This window comes from Hippoglossus hippoglossus, chromosome 5, assembly GCF_009819705.1.
Source record: "Hippoglossus hippoglossus isolate fHipHip1 chromosome 5, fHipHip1.pri, whole genome shotgun sequence".
NCBI lineage: Eukaryota > Metazoa > Chordata > Actinopteri > Pleuronectiformes > Pleuronectidae > Hippoglossus > Hippoglossus hippoglossus.
In genome coordinates, this window is record NC_047155.1 from 23,423,591 (window position 1) to 23,442,596 (window position 19,006).

Genomic DNA, 19,006 nt, shown 5'->3' on the forward strand with positions numbered 1-19,006 from the left:
TCAGTCATCTTTGACAACGACCTGGTCTCCAGTTGAAGTTGAAATAAAGTTATAAATAATTTGAGTTTGATCAGAGTTTGGCTGAGTCGACTGATTGGATCATCAGTGGCTCAGTTAGGTTCAGGATGTTATGTCTTGTTGCTGTATGTGTTTTGGTGTGTTTGATATTTTAAATGTAGTGTTATACAATGTTACTGAATTCAAATATCAAACATTTTAATATTTAAATATCAGCAGACATATCGTAGATAACACCACCTGCCAGCTCCAACAGAGAGTGGAGGAAAGGTGAATCGCCTGAGGCCTATACTGCCCTCTAGTGGTAACTTTGAAAACATTATTTACATCTAATTTCCAATAGATTATTATGATCAGAATCAGAATCTGAAATACTTTATTGATCCCAGGGGGAAATTGTGTTTGTTACAATAGCTCTATGCAAGAGTAGAAATATAACCTTTGAAAGATTTAAAAGAATATATGAAATTAAAGAAAAAGAAAAAGAAAAGAAAATATGAAATATATACAATATGTGCGTTCTGTACATTGAGTATTTAGTGCAGGCATGGATATGTGCGGATATTGCTGGCATTGTAATGAGTCCATTCTGTTGACTCAGAGTGTCTGATACTCAGAGGGAGGAGTTGTATAGTTGGATTACTTCCTGTGGCGCTCTGTGGTGCATTTTGGTATTATTTATTATTATATTAAATTAGGATGACATTTTTGATCCAAACCTACTAATGTGCAGTGACATACAAACATAATCAAGAAAAAAGTACCAATTATAAATACAGAAATAAAAAGTACAAATATTACACGTATACAATTATAATATAAACTAATATAGTTTTAGCCCACAAGTCTTAAATCAATTTAATTTGCTTTTCCAGATTTGAATATGGAATCATCTTTTATGTCCAGTCAGTGAATCGTGTCTGTGTTTTAGTGGTGAGGGGGACAGAGTCCAGAGGTCAGACTTATCATGTGATGCCTTCACTTTGGGTGTTTTGAGAAACATGGGCTATCACAGACAGGGCTTTCTTTCTTTCTTTCTTTCTTTCTTTCTTTCTTTCTTTCTTAGTTATACTCGTTTCTTTACGCAACAATTAAAGTTGATGATTATAAAACATAATTCAAAAATAATACTTGTTTTTTAGATTTTCCTTTAAGGAAAGGAAATAGGTGGTGGTGGTGGATTTATGACCTCTCTAGTTTTTAACATTGGCCCTCATTAAACACTACTTGGACTCACAGCCTATGCTCACAGCGCACGTCAAACAATCGAAAGTGAAAATCCCGAGCAGCACTTGAAGGACTCGCCAGCAGCTGGAGCTCCGGTGGAAACGAACGTGAACATGAGCGAAGGGAAAGCGGGTGTAACTGTGAAAGTGGTCCTCATAGGAAACTCTGGGTAAAGACTCTCAGCTTGTGTCTCAACATATCACGTCATGAGATGAAATGTTTGCTTTATCGCTTCATCGACAGTAACTTTCAGTTTCTGAGACTGTAAAGATTTATGCTGCCAGGAGGTTTAATCCACATGGATCATCTATGGGGACGGTTTATAATCTGTGCTTAAACGTGTGGAGCAGGAAGAAGAAGAGTTTCTGTTGGAGGAGATAGATTTGAGTGTGCTGCACCTTTACCTGCTGTGTGTGTGTGTGTGTGTGTGTGTGTGGGTGTGTGTGTGTGGGTGTGTGGGTGTGGTCCAGGTACTCATGTTGTGGGGACCTAAATTTGAAATCAAATCCCAATAACATAAATCATAAATTTTTAAGTTGAAGACATGTTTTAAAGTTAGGTTAAGATCAAGGTTAGTAGTTACCATTTGGTTAAATTTAGCCTACGTTTCCTGGAAAGCAAGCCTATGTAATGTCATGGAAACTTGACTGTGTGTGTGTGTGTGTGTGTGTGTGTGTGTGTGTGTGTGTGTGTGTGTGTGTGTTTACTCAGGGTGGGTAAATCCTCCTTCACGAACAGATATGTGAATCACCGCTTCACCAACATGTACCGGGCCACAATAGGAACTGACTTCCTCTCTAAGACGGTGAACATAGATGGAGCCACAGTCACTCTGCAGGTAACTCTACTGTCTGACCTCATGTTCAGGAGCAGGACACTGATGCATGTTCATTTCTCTGTATCATGTGGAGAGTCTCAGCTTTGACATCCTCCATTGCTACTAAAAGCCACCATGGTCCATCCCTCTCCTCCCCTCTCTGTTGAACCGAGGCAGCCACAGACTCGTCCAGCCACATGCCTCAAAGTGCTTGCGGGGCTCCTTTGTGCCATCGGCCATCAGACTGCACAACGCCACAGCACCCACAGTCTCAAATCCATTATCCAAGAAAGACTGCTGCACATATTGTATATCGTGTATTACAAGGAATTTGGACAAATTGTCCGATGACACAACCTTTATCCTCATCTTATGTAGCACACTAGAAAAACTGCCTTGTATATAGTATTTCTATTTTTATTATTTATTATTATTATTATTATTTTTAAATTATTATTTATGTAGTATGTTATTCATACTACATTTTCCCACTGCGCTGTTTCTCCATTGTGCTGCTTTGTCAATTGTGAATTTCCTCTACAGAGGATTAATAAAGGTACATCTCATCTCATCTCATCTTATTCCTCTCCCTCTCCCTGTATCAGCTGTGGGACACAGCCGGAACAGAGAGGTTCCAGTCTCTGGGTACACCTCTGTACAGAGGAGCTCACTGCTGCATGCTGGTCTTCGATGTCACGTCCAAAGCCAGTTTCTCTGCCCTGGAGCTTTGGAGGAAGGAGTTCCTGTTCCAGGCCGAGCCCCAGGACCCAGCTGACTTCCCTTTTATTGTTATGGGCAACAAGAGTGACCTGGGTGACCGGGAGGTCAGTCACATCAGTTGATAAGTAACACTCCGTCAAGGAGGTTGTGTTTTCATACCTGTCCATTCATTTGTATGTTTGTCAGAAACCACCTTTAAAAGCAACAATAAAACTTGGTGGAAGGATGTAGATCAGGGAAGAACCCATTACATTTTGATGTGGATCCGGATCAGGGGGCAATGCAGGATTATTCTTTTTTTTTTCATTTTCGTTTTTCAACATTTTCATTATTTTCTAGAGAATAATTCATGGTTCTTGATGAAAAAAATCTGGTACATTTAGGGAACTGACACTATGAATGTGTGAAGTGTGTATAATTAAAGGGGACTGTTTGGGCGTTGGTGAAGGTTTGTGCTCTATTGAGAACAATTCAACCACCACTTGACACACAAGTTTAATGCATTTCAGGAAAAAGCCGATCAAACACCCTTCAGTTCATGTGTTTCTTCAATGATATCCAGAATGACGAGAATATTATATATTATAAATATATAAAAATATAAAAACTAAAATGGAACTCATTAGAGTGTATACCTCCACCAAGGCCAAACAATCCTTGGTATGATCGTCTAGTTCTAACTGCAGAAATATAAAAGGAAAAAAGAAATGGTGATCTGACTTATGCTCTGTGGATGAATAAAAACACGACAGGATATTGTGTGATAGCTGGAGATTGATTTTTTTTATTAAAGGATCAACCTACAACTATCAGCAACTATTTCTAATAATTGATGAATAACATATCATTTTTTAGAGCAATAAATTGTAAACTTTCTGCGGTTGCAGAGGATTTGATGCATTTCTGTGTCATATCGTTGTAAACTGGTCAAGTTGAACAAGACAACTGATTTATTTATTTAACATATTTAAAAACATGCTTTAAAAAGCTTTAGGGTGCACAGAGTGGAAGTCTTTACTTTCCAGAGTAGAGCTCACTGACGTGTTGTTTTTGTCTTTATTGTAGAAACTGATTTGTGACGTCAGATTCTGTTGTAATCATATTTCTCATGGTGTGCCCTCTGCGGTCCTGTCAGTTCTCAGTATTGTCTCCTCCTGCAGGTGTCTTGCAGGATGGCTAAGCAGTGGTGTGAGGAAATCGGAGCAAACTACTTTGAAGGGAGCGCCAAAGAAGATGTGGGCGTAGAGAAGCCGTTTTTGAGAGCGGCTCAGATCGGACTACAACAGGTGATTTACTTTCATTTATTTTTTTCTGTTCTGTATTTGAGAAGAAAGACATCAAACCTCTCTCTGTTTAACATGTTTATTTTTTGATGATAAAAGATACATTACTCCCTACAGTACAAAAAACACACATTGGAAAATACAGGACATTTCCAGATAACCTGCAAACAGCCGACAGAAACTCGCAACACCTGTGAGTGCTGAGAGCAGCACTCGTCCCCGCGTGGGAGGGAAAGTTCAGAGAGACCTCGGCACTGCTGATGATGACCTATCTAACGAGGGTGCAAAAATAGTGACCCAGCAAAGGTACTGTGGAAGGAAAGGACACAATTGTATACCACATGGAGAGAGGAACAAACTCATTAAATGTTTTTTCTTTTTTTGAGAACCTTCAGCTTATGGTCTAACTTAAGGCATCACTACTAAAATACACTGCTTTTGCATGCATGTCTAGTTTTGTTCAACAGACACACTGACACGCACAAAATCATGAATGCATATGAAGAGAAAGGTTTTGTCTCTAGAAAGAAAAATCAGGGAGAAAACCACAAACGGAAGCCGAGGCGCGAGCCGGAGAAAAGGCGGCAAGCGGAAAACCTCGGCTCTGATCGTCCTCTCTGGCCGTTACCATCAACATCTGAATTCACCCTTTAAAAAGTAGATTTACACTCATGTCCGCTCAGAAACCTCCTCCCTGTACAAGTTTGTACTGTAATGAACCGAGCAGTGATTCAGACTCCTACAGTGAATCAGCTTGACAGAAGCAAATTAGAACAATCAGGGAGACTATATATATTTATATATATATATATATTTGTTTCTTTTATAAGTAAAGACACAAAAGGCAATCAAGAGATGACCAACATGTAAAAACAGTTTGTTACAGGTAATTATATAAAAGGCCAAGATGTTTTTTTTTCTTTGTTTTATTCTTGCTCTATGAACGAACTAATTTACAAGTGAGTACACTCCGGCTGTGTAAGCTTTCTTCCCAAGACATCCCCATTCAAAGACATACGGGTTTACACGTCAGTTAGCTTGCACACCATCTGTAGTCTGAAATACAGAGCCGTGGAAGGAAAAAAATTAAAATTTATTAAATGGATTCACATACATCAATAGGATAGGGAAAATAGGTCTACTAATATAATTTGCCATTCTAAAAATTAAAGAAGAGGTGAGACACCACATTCATGAGCATAAAAAGCGTAGGACAACTGATTTGGGGTATTTAGGGGGAAAGGTATGAAAACATCTGGTGTTATTCTGTCCACCTACCTACCCCCCTGTGGAAATTCCATGTTTGGCAAACAGAGCAACACAAGCATTGAGTAGTAAACAAAAGTAAAAACTCTCCTCTCCCTGGGTCCACTTCAAAGTTCCCTTCAGTCCTGTAACCTCTCCGGTTCTACTTGGAACAAATACAAAAGTCTTTCTCTCTTTCGCCTCAATCTGTTAACAACAGGACATACGACCAACTGAATGAAGATGTTTTTTTCTTTAAAAATATAGTGGCAACCTCAACACAGCCACCAATCTTCCCACAAACACAAACTATGGGGATGAACAACAGTTAAAAAAAGTGATGCTTTTAAAAATGCACACAACATACACATACACACAGGAGAAAAAAAGCTTAAAAAATACAAAAATAAACTACACAAAAGATCTGCGTCATTGCTTGCTAATTTTTTGGGAAGATTTTTGCAAGTTTTTTTTCTGTGTGTGCTGCAAGTCTCCATTCTAGCAAAGTCTGTCATGTCGTTCATTCTCCACAAATCTCTTCCTTTGTTGTTCTTTTCTTTGTCCACTTCAAAGTGTCGGCCACCAGTCCTCATATCGGGGGAAAAAAGCGCACAGTGATGACAATACCAGGAGACTGGAGTCCAGTACGATGACTATACAGACTTGGCTCTTGATGATGCAAATTTGTTTTGAGCAAAAAAGAAAGGAAAAAATGATGTCCTCTGTCATCGAGGACAAGTGCTTTATTTGTTTCCATACCGATTTTTCCTCTCATCTAATCTAATGCCTCCAAAGCCTTTTTTCCAACACTGTACACCATTTCATGTAGTCTCTCTCTACATCCCCCCAGGATTCACAAAACAAAGACAAAAAAAAAAAAAGGTAACATTGCGCTCAGGCTGACTCCCAGTTTGTGAAAGATGTAAATGCTTCTCTATACTGCTCAACTACTGAAACAAGCCAAAAATAGATGTTAAAGGATGGAAGAGGATGTGGCTGAAAAAAAGATAATGTGCTTCTAAGTTTTTGTTGCTCTAAAAATAGTACGACCAACAGAACGAGGAGGAAGGAGGGTTTTTATCTACAGAAAACATCTCAGATTGACTTTCATCTCGGCTTCATACGGTTGTTCTGCCTCCACTGCTGTCTTGATCTGAGACTTGAGGGTGGAAGATGAGATTAGGATGAGGAGGATGAGGAGGTGGAGGAAGGGTGAAGGTCAGTCTTCCTGATAAAAGGACAGCGAGTGGAAAAAGGACAAAAGACTGGGAGGGGTCTCTGGGCAACCTCACTGGTCCGTCCTTGCTTTCTTTGGACCAGTAGCCTTACTGTGAAGCACACATAAATCCAGAGTAAGCATTGCATGTTTTTCTTTCATCAGTGTCATGTCAAGGTGGAGCCTGTATGCACAGTATGAAATGTCAACACTGTACTTACGTATCAGGAGAGGTGCCTGGTCTTTTGGGGGCCGGTTTTGCTGAGGCAGCATCTTTGCCAGATTCTACGAAGCACCACATTTGTTAAAAATCTGTTCCTTTGTTAAATATTAACATTCAAGTGTTAGCTTTTGATATGCCGTGCTCACCTTGCAGCCATCGAACTTGCGTGGCAGGACCATAGCCCTTCTCGTTGCGGGCGGCGATGCGGAAGATGATGGCAGGCTTGGTGGTGTAGTCGATGTGGGCGTTGGAGAGGCTGGACGACTGCACCAAGCACGACGGGTTGGGTCCACAGTACACCCGCATGAAGGCTAGCTGGGCTGGGGTGGAGGCCTTGGCTTCAGCTGTCTGGTTGCTCTGGATGGCAAGATACACGGAGTATTCGATGATCTTCCCTGATGTCACAGAGGGTGGCTCCCAGGTCAGGTGGGCACCATCTGGGCTCTGAGGAGGAAAAGTCAATAGATACTAATCAGTCCCTGAAAGCATGGCTTGTGAGATTATCCAGTGTTATAGTAGAATTCCCAACAAAAACAAGACAACGGGGGGAAATGGTTCACTGGAGTGTTACCTTGCTGATTTTGATGGCGCAAGGGGCACCTGGGAAGCCTGGTAAGCAAGTCTTGAAAGCTGAAATCTCTGAGAACGCTCCGCGACCGCAAGCGTTGATTCCAGCAACACGGAACTTATAAGCTGTTCCAGGCTGCAACTCCATTTTCTTCATCTGGCTGTAGTCTGGCATGACACCAGAGTCATCCTTGCAAACAGAAAAATAGGATATGAGAGATGCACTGAGAAACTTTACATGCAGTTATCTGACCATGAAGGAAGCCTCCTGTGACACTTACATCTCCATGAGAATCATCTGCTGGCACATAGAAGTGGGTGACAACCATATTTGTCACTTTTACGATTCCAACATCAAACCACTGATTCTCTTTCTTTACAACTGGTTTCACTGGGGTTGGCTGAGGAGCTTGCTTCTGTATAGAACAAAAAAAGAAAATGCTCATTCATTTAAAAAAAAAAAGAAAAGAAAAATGTCTGTGTGGACCAAGTTCAGTAATTGTACAAGGACTCACCTCTCCCTCTATGCCATTGGCGACTTCTGCTAGAGCAGCTGCTGCTTGCAGCTTGGCTGGACTTGCCACCGACACAGAGGGTGCAAAGGTGCTTGATGGAGCAAGTGCTGTAGAGAGAAAAGGCATAATACAAAATAGTCAGCCTATTGTACTCAGCAAAATCCAAACTATAAAAACAAACAACAAGTCTTACTCTCAGCAGTAGTACGTGGCAGCAGAGATGCTACAGCACTGGTGACTGCGGCAGCCATCTCGTTGTGTCCGTTGCTCTCGACAGAGGGGTCGTTGAGGCTGTCGGCAGGGGCGAGGCCTTCAGTAGGTAAGCTTGCATCAACGGTGGCCTGCTGGGCTGCAGCCTGAGCCTCCTGCAGCTGCTGCTGCTGTTGTACCAGAGCTGCGAGCTCCTGCTGGGTCAGCATGATGGGGATGTTTGTGGGCTGCTGGCTCTCTCCAGCCGAATCGCCTTCATCTGTAGACATGGAGAATATTTAGGAATTCATTCAAACCACAACCGTGGCGTCTTTATGAGACGCAAGATCTTTGTGGAAGTTGCAGAGGTTGTTCTCCTGAAGACCATCCAGTTGTTAGCTACAATAAAATAAAAAAACTGCACTCCCTCTCTTTTCTCCAATTGACTAAGGCCAGATTTTGTCCCTTGATGCCACTCTTTAAAAATTACAATTGAGTTAGCAGAAAAATACTTGCTGTACAAGCTTATGGTTAAACTTACGCATTACAGCTTGCTGAGCTGCCTGGAGGACAGCCTGGATAGCGAGGGCCTGGGCTTCTTCAGTGGCTGCTGCCTGAGCAGCGGCCTCTGCTGCTGCGGTCACAGCCAGCTCCTCGTCCGACAGCCCTGTCACCATAAGTGTAGCTCCCTGACCCTCAGACATCAGCTCTGAGGGCAGGTTCAAATCTGTCGCTGCTGCTTCTCCCTGATAGAACACAGAAGTTGCATGAAATGATTGAAAAACGCATTAAAAATTTGGAATTTCGTAATGTGGAGCCAGCACTGGCTTTGTGTGACATCATACTGTATTTACTTCTGCTTGTGTCTCCATAGCAGTAGCTCCCTCCTCTGCTGGTGCAGCTTCTGCTGATACTGCCTCATTAGTTTGCATTGGTTCCTCTGTAGAGCTGGCGGCAGTACTCACACCCTCTGTGATTGATGAAATTGACTGGAAAGAAAATATATATTTTTTAAAATACCAATTCTCTTACATTACATCATCAGATGCACACATGCAGCCCTGAGATAGGGTAAGGGTTAGTAGTATGCACTATTCTTACTGGTACAGAGGGCCCTGGGGCTGGTGTAGACTGAGTGACAGTAGTGATGGCCCTGCCCTGGGTGGTGGTGGTGGCGGCTGCGGTGGCGGTGGCGGCGGCTACGCCGGCGGTGGCTACGCCTGTTGCTGCAGTGGTAGAGGCCACTTCTGTGCTGCTGGTACCTTCAGTTCCTTCCTCTGTCTGCTGGGCTGCTGGTAGGATACAAATACATAATTAAACTGTGATCCTCATTAAAGCCTTTTCATTTCCTGAAAATAAGGCAAGTTTCTACCATGGCAAGTCAGCATTTGTGAAACTACTTTTGCTGTGTGTGTTAGTAGAAGATTAAGAACATAAAAAACTTTTGAATAACATCAGCAATAATTCAAACCTGTGCCTTCGCCTGTCTCCATGCTGCAGGTGGCAGTGGTGGCTGTGTTGGTGGTCCCAGTCTCGTGTGTTTCACAGGGTGGGTTGGAGCACACCCTCTGGACCGTCCCTGTTGCTGTGTTGGTCTGGTCGCCTCCCATACTGGAGGTTGCTGTAGATGGGGTGTTGGTGGTCCCTGTCTCATGGGTTTCGCAGGGTGGGTTGGAGCACACCCTCTGCACGGTGCCTGTCTGGCCTGCGTTCATGTTAGACGATGCCTGAGTGGCTGTGTTGGTGGTTCCTGTCACGTGGGTCTCACAGGGTGGATTGGAGCACACCTGCTGGGACCCACCCATGTTAGCGGATGCTGTGGTAGCTGTGTTAGTTGTCCCAGTTTCGTGGGTCTCGCATGGTGGGTTGGAGCACATACGGAGCGCAGACATGTTTGAGGATGCAGTTGTGGCTGTGTTGGTGGTTCCCGTTTCATGGGTCTCGCATGGTGGGTTAGAACAGACCTGCCTGGCTCCAATCGTAGCAGAGGAGGTGGTGGCTGTGTTGGTGGTTCCGGTTTCATGGGTCTCACAAGGTGGGTTGGAGCAGACTTGTCCAGCTCCAATTGTGGCCGAGGAGGTGGTGGCTGTGTTGGTGGTTCCTGTCTCGTGGGTTTCACAGGGTGGGTTGGAGCAGACCAGGGTGACGGTCCCAGATCCCTCTCCAGCTGCTCCAGCCTCAGTGGAACTGGGCTGCTCGGAGGTTGGTGAAGCCAGGATGGAAACCGGTAGATCCTGCACTGGTTGAGCTTCTACTCCACTCGGAGTTGTGATTAAAGTCACCTGGGTTGGCTGGTTCTGAGAAGAGGACAGCAATTTCAGTCTAGTTGTAGTTTCAGCAATACAGTATGTTTTAGACACATAAATAAATAATTGTATTCTCTGTATCACGGTGAACTTTGCTTTTAGGTTGTAATCTAAATTCTTATGTTGCAAACTACCTGCACTGTGATGGTAGAGGAGGCCAGAGTGGAGGCAGAGGTCAGGCTGGTCTGAGCAGCTGACACAGTTATGGCAGCTGGGCTGATGACCTGGCTGGACAGGGTCGAGATGGTTCCTAGCGTGGTGATGGGGGTGACTAGAGAGGCTTTGGAACTGTCCACCGTGCCTCCTGCCAGGCTGCTGGAGACGGTGCCAGTGACTGTTCCAAGAGTGGTGACACCTAGAAGAAAGAGAAGTGGCATTAATGAATATGTATATAGATATATAAGAAAGAGAGAGAGGGAGAAAAAAAGATCCACAAAAAACAGAATATTTGATAATGTTTTTAAGCACTTTTAAACATGATTATTCTTACCAGTAGTCCCCTTCACAACCAGAGTTGTGACAGTGGGCTTCACAGCAGACACTGTCACAGGTGTTACAAGTCGAACACCACCCACTGTGCTCATGGGCACAGTACGCAAAATGGTTCCTGGTTGTCCGGGGGCCCCCTTCAAAACCACCTTTAGATATAAAATTCAGAGTTTGTTTTCTCAGTTGCTTCATAAATGGGCAGAACAAGTCCTCTACCACAAAGATGACATCTACAAAACCTAGCTCACATATGGCGTCAGTTTACCTGTGTCAGTCCCTGCTGGCCGGCTGCAGTAGCAAGTTTGGGCACGGCAGTGATGATTTTACCGGGAGTTCCAGTCGTCATCACCTTCGTGGTCAGAATTGTGATAGGCGTTTTCATGCCTGCACTGCTTGTCACGCCTGTGTGGACAAAAGAATGACTGTCTGAAATAAGTTTTTATCTGGTTATGTCTTGATCAGTTTTTTTCGGTTTAATATTGATTGGCGAGAAGCACTTTGTTACGCAATATGAAAAGATTAGCACAAATTAAGTCTAAAATTAACTCACTAAAGCCGTTTTCAGACATGACCTGCAGATTAAGTCCAGAGAATTGGGTACAGACTTTACTTTTCACACATGCACAACGGCAGAGGCAGGAAGTAACTTATTAATTCCTGCGGAGATCAAGTGATTTTCTTGACAACACACAGTCACCGGTGTCGGATCTTATCGCCACAAACTCTATTGACATCTTCGTCTGTGGCTTGTACTTGTACGCTTTTTCACCCAGAGATCTTTGTTTTCTTTTAGTTTTTCTCATTGACTAAACTGCAGAGCCTCTAGCTCGGACATTTGTGTTCACACATGCACTTCCTCTGAAGAAAGTGCAGAGAATCCCTGGAGTTCAGTGCATGTCTGAAAGCAGCGTATGATTTACTGCCCGGCTCTCAAATGTCAATGTGCTTGGAGTCATAAGAAGTAAAAAAAATATATAACAAGAATAAAAGACTCCTTTTGTTGTATCATATCTTCTCCACATTCCTGGAAAATCAACTTGATAATTAAAGCAGAAAATATGTTTTCTCAAATATTCATCTTGTTGAGGAGTTGTTACTACTCAAACTTTTATGAACATCACTTAATTTATTTCAGTTATAATGTGCAGGTTGAGGTTTGTAGTTGTATCACAGTAAATGAGTGTGTTTGGACCTGTGGCTCCGGACTGGCTCATGATGGCCGACATGGGGATAGTCTTAATGATGGTGGTGCCCTGCTTAGTGGTGGGAGAGACGCCGCTAATGTTGAGGATAGTGGGCTTGTGTCCTGTGCCTCCAGCCTGGGAAGTGGTGATGATGGTTGTGGGCTTGCCGTCAGCAGAGGTCACAAGCTTCAGGATGGTGCCTGCTGGGAGGGGACCCTTTGTCTGGGGAGAGAGGCACACGTCATCAAAACTGTCTGGAGAAAGTCATCTGGTACCTGTCTCAGGAGTTTTATGCCAGCTCCTGTTTTTTTCGTGCACTCATGCAGATAGCTGACCTGTATGAGCTGTGCGAGAGGGTTAGTTGAACCCTGGCCAGAGATAGCTGTCTGCACTGGCTTGGTTTGTACCACAGACATCATCTTGCCAAGGTTGGAGATCTGCCGACATAGGAGAGAGACTCAAGTTCATGAGTCACCAGAAAACACCAGACAGTACAGGGAGTTCAGTGGGTAGGTGGACCACTAAACTGGTGGCTCTAAGATTCATTCCAGTTCTAACTGATCGACAGTCATGCAGATCACTAACATCATGCTCCCTGTTTTCTTTGGGTGAGAAACAGGGAGCTGCACGGCACTGCAGTCACTGCACGGCAACCTTTACTTCCTCCCTACTGGTTCTAACTCAGTGCATGTTGTCACTGTCTTGTGACATGACATAAGAAAACAAAACACCCCCACACACACACAAAGACTGTGCGTGAAAAAGGATTTACAGAACCCATGATTTACAGCATGCGTGTGAAAGCACCAGAGGGTGCTCTCAGAGTGATGTTTCAGTATTACATTGTGCTTAAGAGTCCTGTTTTCTTACCAGAGTGCCACCGCTGCCCATGGTGAGGGGACTCTTGACCAGGGTGATGGTCTTAGTGACTCCTCCCACAACAGTGGTTACCACCTGGGCCTGCTGGGCTACTGTGACTGCACCAGACTTGTGCACAGTGATGATGGGTCGGTTGGTGGTGGGAGAGGACGCAGTTGCTGTGCCCACCTGAGCTGCAGCAGTCTTCAGCATCCGGGTGGCCGGGTTACTGACCTACAAAGCACAACATTGATTTAAAAATTGATCTGTGAAGGTCAGAATGCACACAGTGTTAGAAGAGAGAACGATAAGTGAGCTCTGTACCATGAGGGGAGAGGCCATTTTCACTGTGGTTGTGCCAGGGGAAACGGCTACTGTTTTGAGAATGGTGGCACCCGCAGGAACATTGAGTAAGGTGCCTGCAGAGGAGGGAGGGATCTTCTGTGTTGCTGCGGCTGCTGCAGCTAAAGCTGCCATGCCACTCATCTGAGGACTACTGCCAATTGGCTGGAAACAGAAAAATTACACAACCATTGAAGACAATTGGTTATTTGATTATAGAACTCACAGTAGCGTTTTACTCACGACAAGATGCGTTGCAAATTGTTTGCGTACCGATCCTTGAGTGGTCTGGGCTGGCACTACCATTCGGACACCTGGAGGAAGAGATGTCAAAGTGATAGGGGATTTCCCAGGCTGGCTGGGGCGGACTGTGACAACAGATGTGCCTGTTGCAGATTGCTGGGCTGCAACTTTCAAAATAGCTGTAAAATAAGGAAATCAATGGTGAGACTTGTGCACAGTATTTGCAGTTGTTTAACTTCCTGGTTTCGTGTCAAGAATGAACAGGGAAGATCAGAAACATAAGGAATCAGTAGAAGTGATACCTGTCTGTGGCAGGCTCTGAGCAGAGGGTGCTGCTACAGCCAGGGCAGGGCTCCTTGGAGAGTTCACAGGCTGAGAAGGGGTTGCGCTCATGACAGGTGAGGCTGCAGCTGGAGTTGCTGGGATGTCATACTTCTGTAGCTGCAATAAGTAGGTGTCAGCAGTAGAGACTGCACCCCAGCTAACCTCCAGCGAGTTTGTGTTGGCACGGACTAACTGCACCCTGGCAGGGGCATGTGGCCGCTCTGAGGAGGGAAAAGATTTAACAACATTATTGTTAGACAATCTGAGCCACTGAAATGATTCTGAATGGAAAAATCTGTAATGATACAGCACACATACCTGTTTCCAGGTACCAGAGGTCTTTACAGCAGACTTGGTTGTTCCAAGCTTTACGATAACCATCACGGCCACTCCAAACATAAAGTCTGGAATTGATGGCCACAGCACAGTGGCCCGCACGGGCTCTGGGGATATTGTCTTCCAGAGTATCCATCAACACTGTCTCCCAACACATGGAATCTGCAGACAAACATGTGATACAAAATTAACATCAGTGAAGGCTATTTACTCAATTGTTATTAAAAGTTAATTCTGAGATCATTAATATGGAGTTAGACAAACCCAGATTTAGGCAGGCTAGAGTGTTTGTGCACTTCCACTCTTTCTCATGTGTGGCCACTTTGACATCATCCATCACCAGAGGAACCCATCCTCCAAAAACATACATCCTGCAGAAGGAATTGGGGAAAAATTAATATTTTGGTACAGAGCACAGGAATTCAAACATGATTAAAAGCAGCCTTTAATATGTTGCTGGCAATGTGAAGCAGTTGTCTCACTTGTTTGTGATGGTGGTGGCAGAGTGAAGACTTCTGGGAAGTGGCGCTGTGCCGCTTACTGATGGTTTGTTCCATGTCAGGGTATCTGGGGACAATGACACAAAGTTGGATGTTATACAACCGCACCAATTCATTCTTTAATCCAAGAAGATGAATTAAAGCATTACAGTTCAGGCAATTTCACACACATTATTGAACACATTAACCTTGTATTACCTCTTGAAAGTGTGGGATTGGCAGGGTGATGTTTAATCGCATTTGGGAAGACTGGGTGTAAATGACAACATCCTCTCTATGGGCTGCCAGAGGGGCATTTATTTATTTATCAATTTTTGTGCTGCTATTTTCAAATCACATCTTAGTGACCTACCAATATCGAGTGTCCACAGATCTCCAAGACGACATCCGCTCATCCCTCCATAGATTATGAGGCGAGATTTCCTGCTCGTCTTTTCTGTGTAAACCACAGCAGTGTGGCTCTCACGGGGAGGAGGCAAAACTCCGTAGGTGATTGGAATATCCCATCCAACCACACTGGAACCAGCACGAAGCTCCAGTGTGTACAGATCGTTTAGGTATCTGAGAATGAAAAACACAGATATGTCACACCCAAGTTCATGGTTGAAGTACTGTTTAATCTCAACCAGTCAAACACAAAATATCTTGGTATACCTGGGAATGTTGTTTTTTGGGTCCTCGCTGTCATTGGCCAATCCACCAAACAGGTAGCACTTGTTGCCAACCAGGGAAAAACTGTGGCCAAGACGAGGACAAGGAGGGGGCCCATTCTTTGGGTTTTTTGCTTTCAATTTCTTCCATTCCCATCTGCTGGCCTGTGTCAGCATGGTCAAAATAACATATCATCAGTCAATTAGGTCATAGCAGAAAGTGTAAAAACAAGACAAGTCCCAAGTTGACCTCATTCCTCATTCTGACAATCTGAATATAATGATACAACTTTTCCTGTGTTTAATTTGAGCCACAGACTTTGAACAACCACTAGTTCATTCAATTATTTCCCAGTGCCATCTGGACTCCAAATGAGACAGGTCCAATATCATATCCAGAAACAGTATATGTAACTTCAAATGCATTTACAGGACACAGCTTTTACAAGTTGGTCAAATGCATCACACTTGTCACATATAATTAGGGAACAGAAAGTGAAAGTACCTGTTGAGTATTTACTGTTTAGTTAGCATTTTATTACTTCAGACAACAATGTAATTCTAATAAAATATATGTGAGCCCCTCAGGAGAGAATCATGTGCATCTAAAAAACAATAGTTTTTCCTGACCCCTTAAAATAAATGGATTGTACTCGATGACTTAAATCTGCCATTAAATGTAGTTCTATGGCGTAAACTGTCAGAATGAACAGACTACTATTATGCAACACACCTCCCACTCTGCATTTCACAAATCAGGATTGGTGGTTTCCTTCAACAACTGTGTCCGTAAACTTACTATCTAAAGCTAAACCCCACTGAGTGCACTCACATTAACATGTACAGTGCTGAAACGATACATTTGTATAATGTTTTCCATTTTCCTTTTATTGTGTTTCTACATCAGCAATCTCTGATTTGAAGTGACAAGCTGAAATGTAAACATGCAAACGTCAACAGATAACGTCCAGTTGGCTTTGATCCCACAGTGAGCATAGGCCCCCGCTCCATATGAGCAATGTTTGTGTTGTAAACATGTCCATCTACACATTTGCTTGCATGTAATACACAACAGTTACCGAAAGTAAAACGAACATATCTGAAATGTCCGTGTATAGGCTGAACAATATTAAAGTTTGTACGCCCATCTAATAAATTTGATTCAGAAACAAGTAATTATCTTGATGTGGATATCAAAATAGAGATAATTTATTTTACAGACAGATTACCTGTAGTTCATAGAGATCGTTGCTGTACTTTCCATACTCCACCATTCCACCAAACACCAGCAATCTTGTGCCATCACAGACAAAACCATACGCAGCACAACCAGGGGGGATATCACCACGGACTGCTGGGATAAACCACTGGTTTGTTGCTAAAAAATTAAAACATAAGAAGGACATAAAGTTAGTACTGGAGGTGCAATGAAATCAGGTCATTCATATAGTGAAAGAAGTCTGTTGAGATGTAAACAAGGCTGCAAATTCGTGGCTGGTACAACCTGTAAACAACAGTCTTAATAAAATGGAACATGCACAACAATCTGTATTTGAGGCTTGGATACACGAATCCGATTTGGTGAATTTGCATGTTCTTATTGGTTTGTGTGCAGGAAATTGGGGCAGAAGATTTGTTTAAACCAACCAGAACCATCCATTTTATTTTAGCCCGCCTTTTTTACATGTAGTAAACGCCTTTCTCCAGCAGAGGGGGCCAAATTGAGTCAGGCCGGATCCGCTTGGCCTACTGAGGCCTGTACAGTCAAGTTCTGCACATCACTGATGGATCTTTAAAAACTGAATTACACTGTCTCTGGGTGAAGACTCCAGTTCTATACACGATGTATATCATTTCACATAAGTGTACCAGCTAATGGAAACAAAGTGCTTAGAGAAGAAAACAATAGTTCAAGTTATACACAGAAAGTTTAACTTACCGGTGTTGTATACATGCAATTCATCCACGATCCCTTCGTTCCCACCACCAAAGACAACCATAAGCTCCTTTATAGCCACAGCTCTGTGTCCATGTCTGGGCCGGGGAACTGGACCGGACCATCCGAGGACCCGCTTCCACCGCGGCTGCAGAACCGCCGCCGTGGTCCCAGACACCGCGGAGCCAGGGGCAGACATGACTTCTGTCACAGGGAACAATAAAGCAGCATTGGTCTCAACTGTTCATGTAACTGTGTTGTTCCCACGTTAATGGCCGAAGCCACTGAATAGTAGCATCTGGTAGTTCGCTGTGGCCAACTTCTGAAACAGTTAGTGCGGCCACAGCTAAACAGCTAGCTCCGGTAAACCGAGCACATCCCGGCACTGATATAACAATGAGCGGGGGAGCTTTCGAGCAACTACCCATATGTGTCTGTTAATATTGGTCTGCTGCTGCAGTTGTGCTGAGAGGGTCATGAAATCTGCCCCAGAACACAAGTTATGTCTTAGTTGTTTCTGGCCATTGAATTCAATCCATGGAAGCAGCCATCTTGCAGCCAAACAAACCCCCGCTAACACCGCTGCCAGTATGAAAAATGGCGGAAGCCAACGAAAAAGAAAAATGCAACATAGCTAGCTAACCACACCGGCAAATAAATATGCTACAGTAAAAATACATTTAACAAGTTAGCGGCGGGCAAACGAAGTAGAACAAAGCACAGTTGCAATACACACTTAATCCACAGTTAAACCCGTTCGCAAGCGGCGGCTATTTTCATGCTTCTGTGGGAGTCGCCATATTGTAGCTAGGAAGCTTAGCATTCTCTGTTTCCACTTTGGCGCGGTTAATAACATCGGAAAATGCTCAAAACTCCCTCTAAGCGTTATGGGTATTATGAAAACCACATATCAGAATCCACATCTAACAATTCACAGACGAAAACAAAGATTAATACAATCGCGGTGTTCAAACGGATTCAAATGTTAGCTGTGGTCCGTTAGCACTAGCGGCTAGTTGCTCAACCAAATTTGCCCAAGCTAACAGCGTTAGCTTTGCGGCTCGCATCTGTCAAAGCGTCCCCAAATTTCACAATTAAATGCAAAGTAATTTCACGCTCCTTTGATATGCATTCTTTACCTGATACAGACGCAGTTACAACAACACTGATGGGATGCAGCTAGACTGAGTTAAAGCGCATAAACAGAGTGTTATTATGTTTCATGCCGTCTCTGGAAGCAGCCATCTTTCGACAATCGGCCTACTTCTACAGCTCCCACAAGAAAAATGGCCGGGCGGATTGCCACAACAAAACATAACAAACCGAAAAAGGCGAGCGCATTGCAATCCCCCACTCACCTACTTCGATGCAGTAAATGCAAAAGCACGGGTATGTGGTCTTCTCTTGCGGTAATAATCCAAATTCATTCGATATGTGAAGAAGTATTTCCTCTCATGCCTGCCTGGAAGCTGCCATCTTCTTGACAACCAGAGGCGGAGGAAAATGGCAGAGAGCTGGCGTCACCCAAAGTAAACATGGCGACTGAGCCCCGCTTTCTGACCATTTCACACTGTAACGCATTCACAGCTTTTGTTATTCGGCATCGTGGCCCGGCGCAGGATGCTCTGTGTGGCGAGGCGCTTCAATGCGCGGCCGGAATCATTATAAAGTCAAGATATTACGAGTTTCATCATTTATAACAAGTTGTGTTATAGCACCGGACTTATTGTCCCTTAGTAAAGATGGCGACATCCGGGCATGAACCCCGTTTATTTTAATATTGTAGGTGATGCTGATTTTATTCGGCTGTACTCGTTA

At 43.7% G+C, this 19,006-nt stretch overlaps 2 protein-coding genes across 5 annotated transcripts; one reads left to right on the forward strand and one right to left on the reverse strand.

Annotated features, from left to right (window-relative positions):
- The first annotated feature begins 1,266 nt into the window (after nt 1-1,266).
- si:dkey-13a21.4 (uncharacterized protein LOC494576 homolog) lies at nt 1,267-6,201 on the forward strand. 3 transcript variants are annotated; one of them, XR_004613784.1, is made up of 6 exons: nt 1,267-1,414; nt 1,957-2,083; nt 2,668-2,886; nt 3,943-4,068; nt 4,183-4,371; nt 5,884-5,910. XR_004613784.1 is itself a non-coding variant. In XM_034584710.1 (5 exons), exons 1-5 carry the CDS (start codon nt 1,359-1,361, stop codon nt 4,267-4,269), a joined length of 615 nt encoding a protein of 204 aa, XP_034440601.1. In that variant the 5' UTR covers nt 1,267-1,358; the 3' UTR covers nt 4,270-6,201. The 3 variants fall into 3 exon arrangements, 2 of the variants coding, with proteins under 2 accessions (XP_034440601.1, XP_034440602.1); XM_034584710.1 differs by having other exon boundaries at nt 4,183-6,201; XM_034584711.1 differs by lacking the exon at nt 1,267-1,414 and adding an exon at nt 1,708-1,816 and having other exon boundaries at nt 4,183-6,201.
- Nucleotides 4,129-18,703, reverse strand: hcfc1a (host cell factor C1a). Of its 2 annotated transcripts, none has more exons than XM_034584693.1 (28): nt 18,547-18,703; nt 17,192-17,392; nt 16,482-16,630; nt 15,257-15,417; nt 14,955-15,163; nt 14,585-14,669; nt 14,367-14,473; nt 14,085-14,264; nt 13,745-13,987; nt 13,473-13,621; nt 13,182-13,364; nt 12,870-13,091; nt 12,335-12,436; nt 12,008-12,221; nt 11,081-11,217; nt 10,817-10,964; nt 10,461-10,681; nt 9,492-10,317; nt 9,122-9,312; nt 8,875-9,009; nt 8,562-8,766; nt 8,025-8,300; nt 7,832-7,938; nt 7,598-7,732; nt 7,321-7,506; nt 6,896-7,193; nt 6,748-6,811; nt 4,129-6,638 (listed from the first exon to the last, which is right to left on the reverse strand). In XM_034584693.1, exons 2-28 carry the CDS (start codon nt 17,385-17,387, stop codon nt 6,599-6,601), a joined length of 5,169 nt encoding a protein of 1,722 aa, XP_034440584.1. In that variant the 5' UTR covers nt 17,388-17,392; nt 18,547-18,703; the 3' UTR covers nt 4,129-6,598. The 2 variants fall into 2 exon arrangements, with proteins under 2 accessions (XP_034440584.1, XP_034440583.1); XM_034584692.1 differs by having other exon boundaries at nt 13,443-13,621.
- Between the last annotated feature and the right edge of the window lie 303 nt (nt 18,704-19,006).

Bases quoted from the DNA above. Each gene is read 5' to 3' on its own strand.
- si:dkey-13a21.4 (XM_034584710.1), top strand. From the start codon at position 1,359: ATGAGCGAAGGGAAAGCGGGTGTAACTGTGAAAGTGGTCCTCATAGGA. The intron at 2,084-2,667 runs GTAACTCTACTG...TCCCTGTATCAG, and splicing joins GAGCCACAGTCACTCTGCAG to CTGTGGGACACAGCCGGAAC. The intron at 4,069-4,182 runs GTGATTTACTTT...TACTCCCTACAG, and splicing joins CTCAGATCGGACTACAACAG to TACAAAAAACACACATTGGA.
- hcfc1a (XM_034584692.1), bottom strand. From the start codon at position 17,387: ATGTCTGCCCCTGGCTCCGCGGTGTCTGGGACCACGGCGGCGGTTCTG. The intron at 16,631-17,191 runs GTAAGTTAAACT...TTAATTTTTTAG, and splicing joins ATTGCATGTATACAACACCG to CAACAAACCAGTGGTTTATC. The intron at 10,318-10,460 runs GTAGTTTGCAAC...TCCTCTTCTCAG, and splicing joins CCTCTACCATCACAGTGCAG to AACCAGCCAACCCAGGTGAC.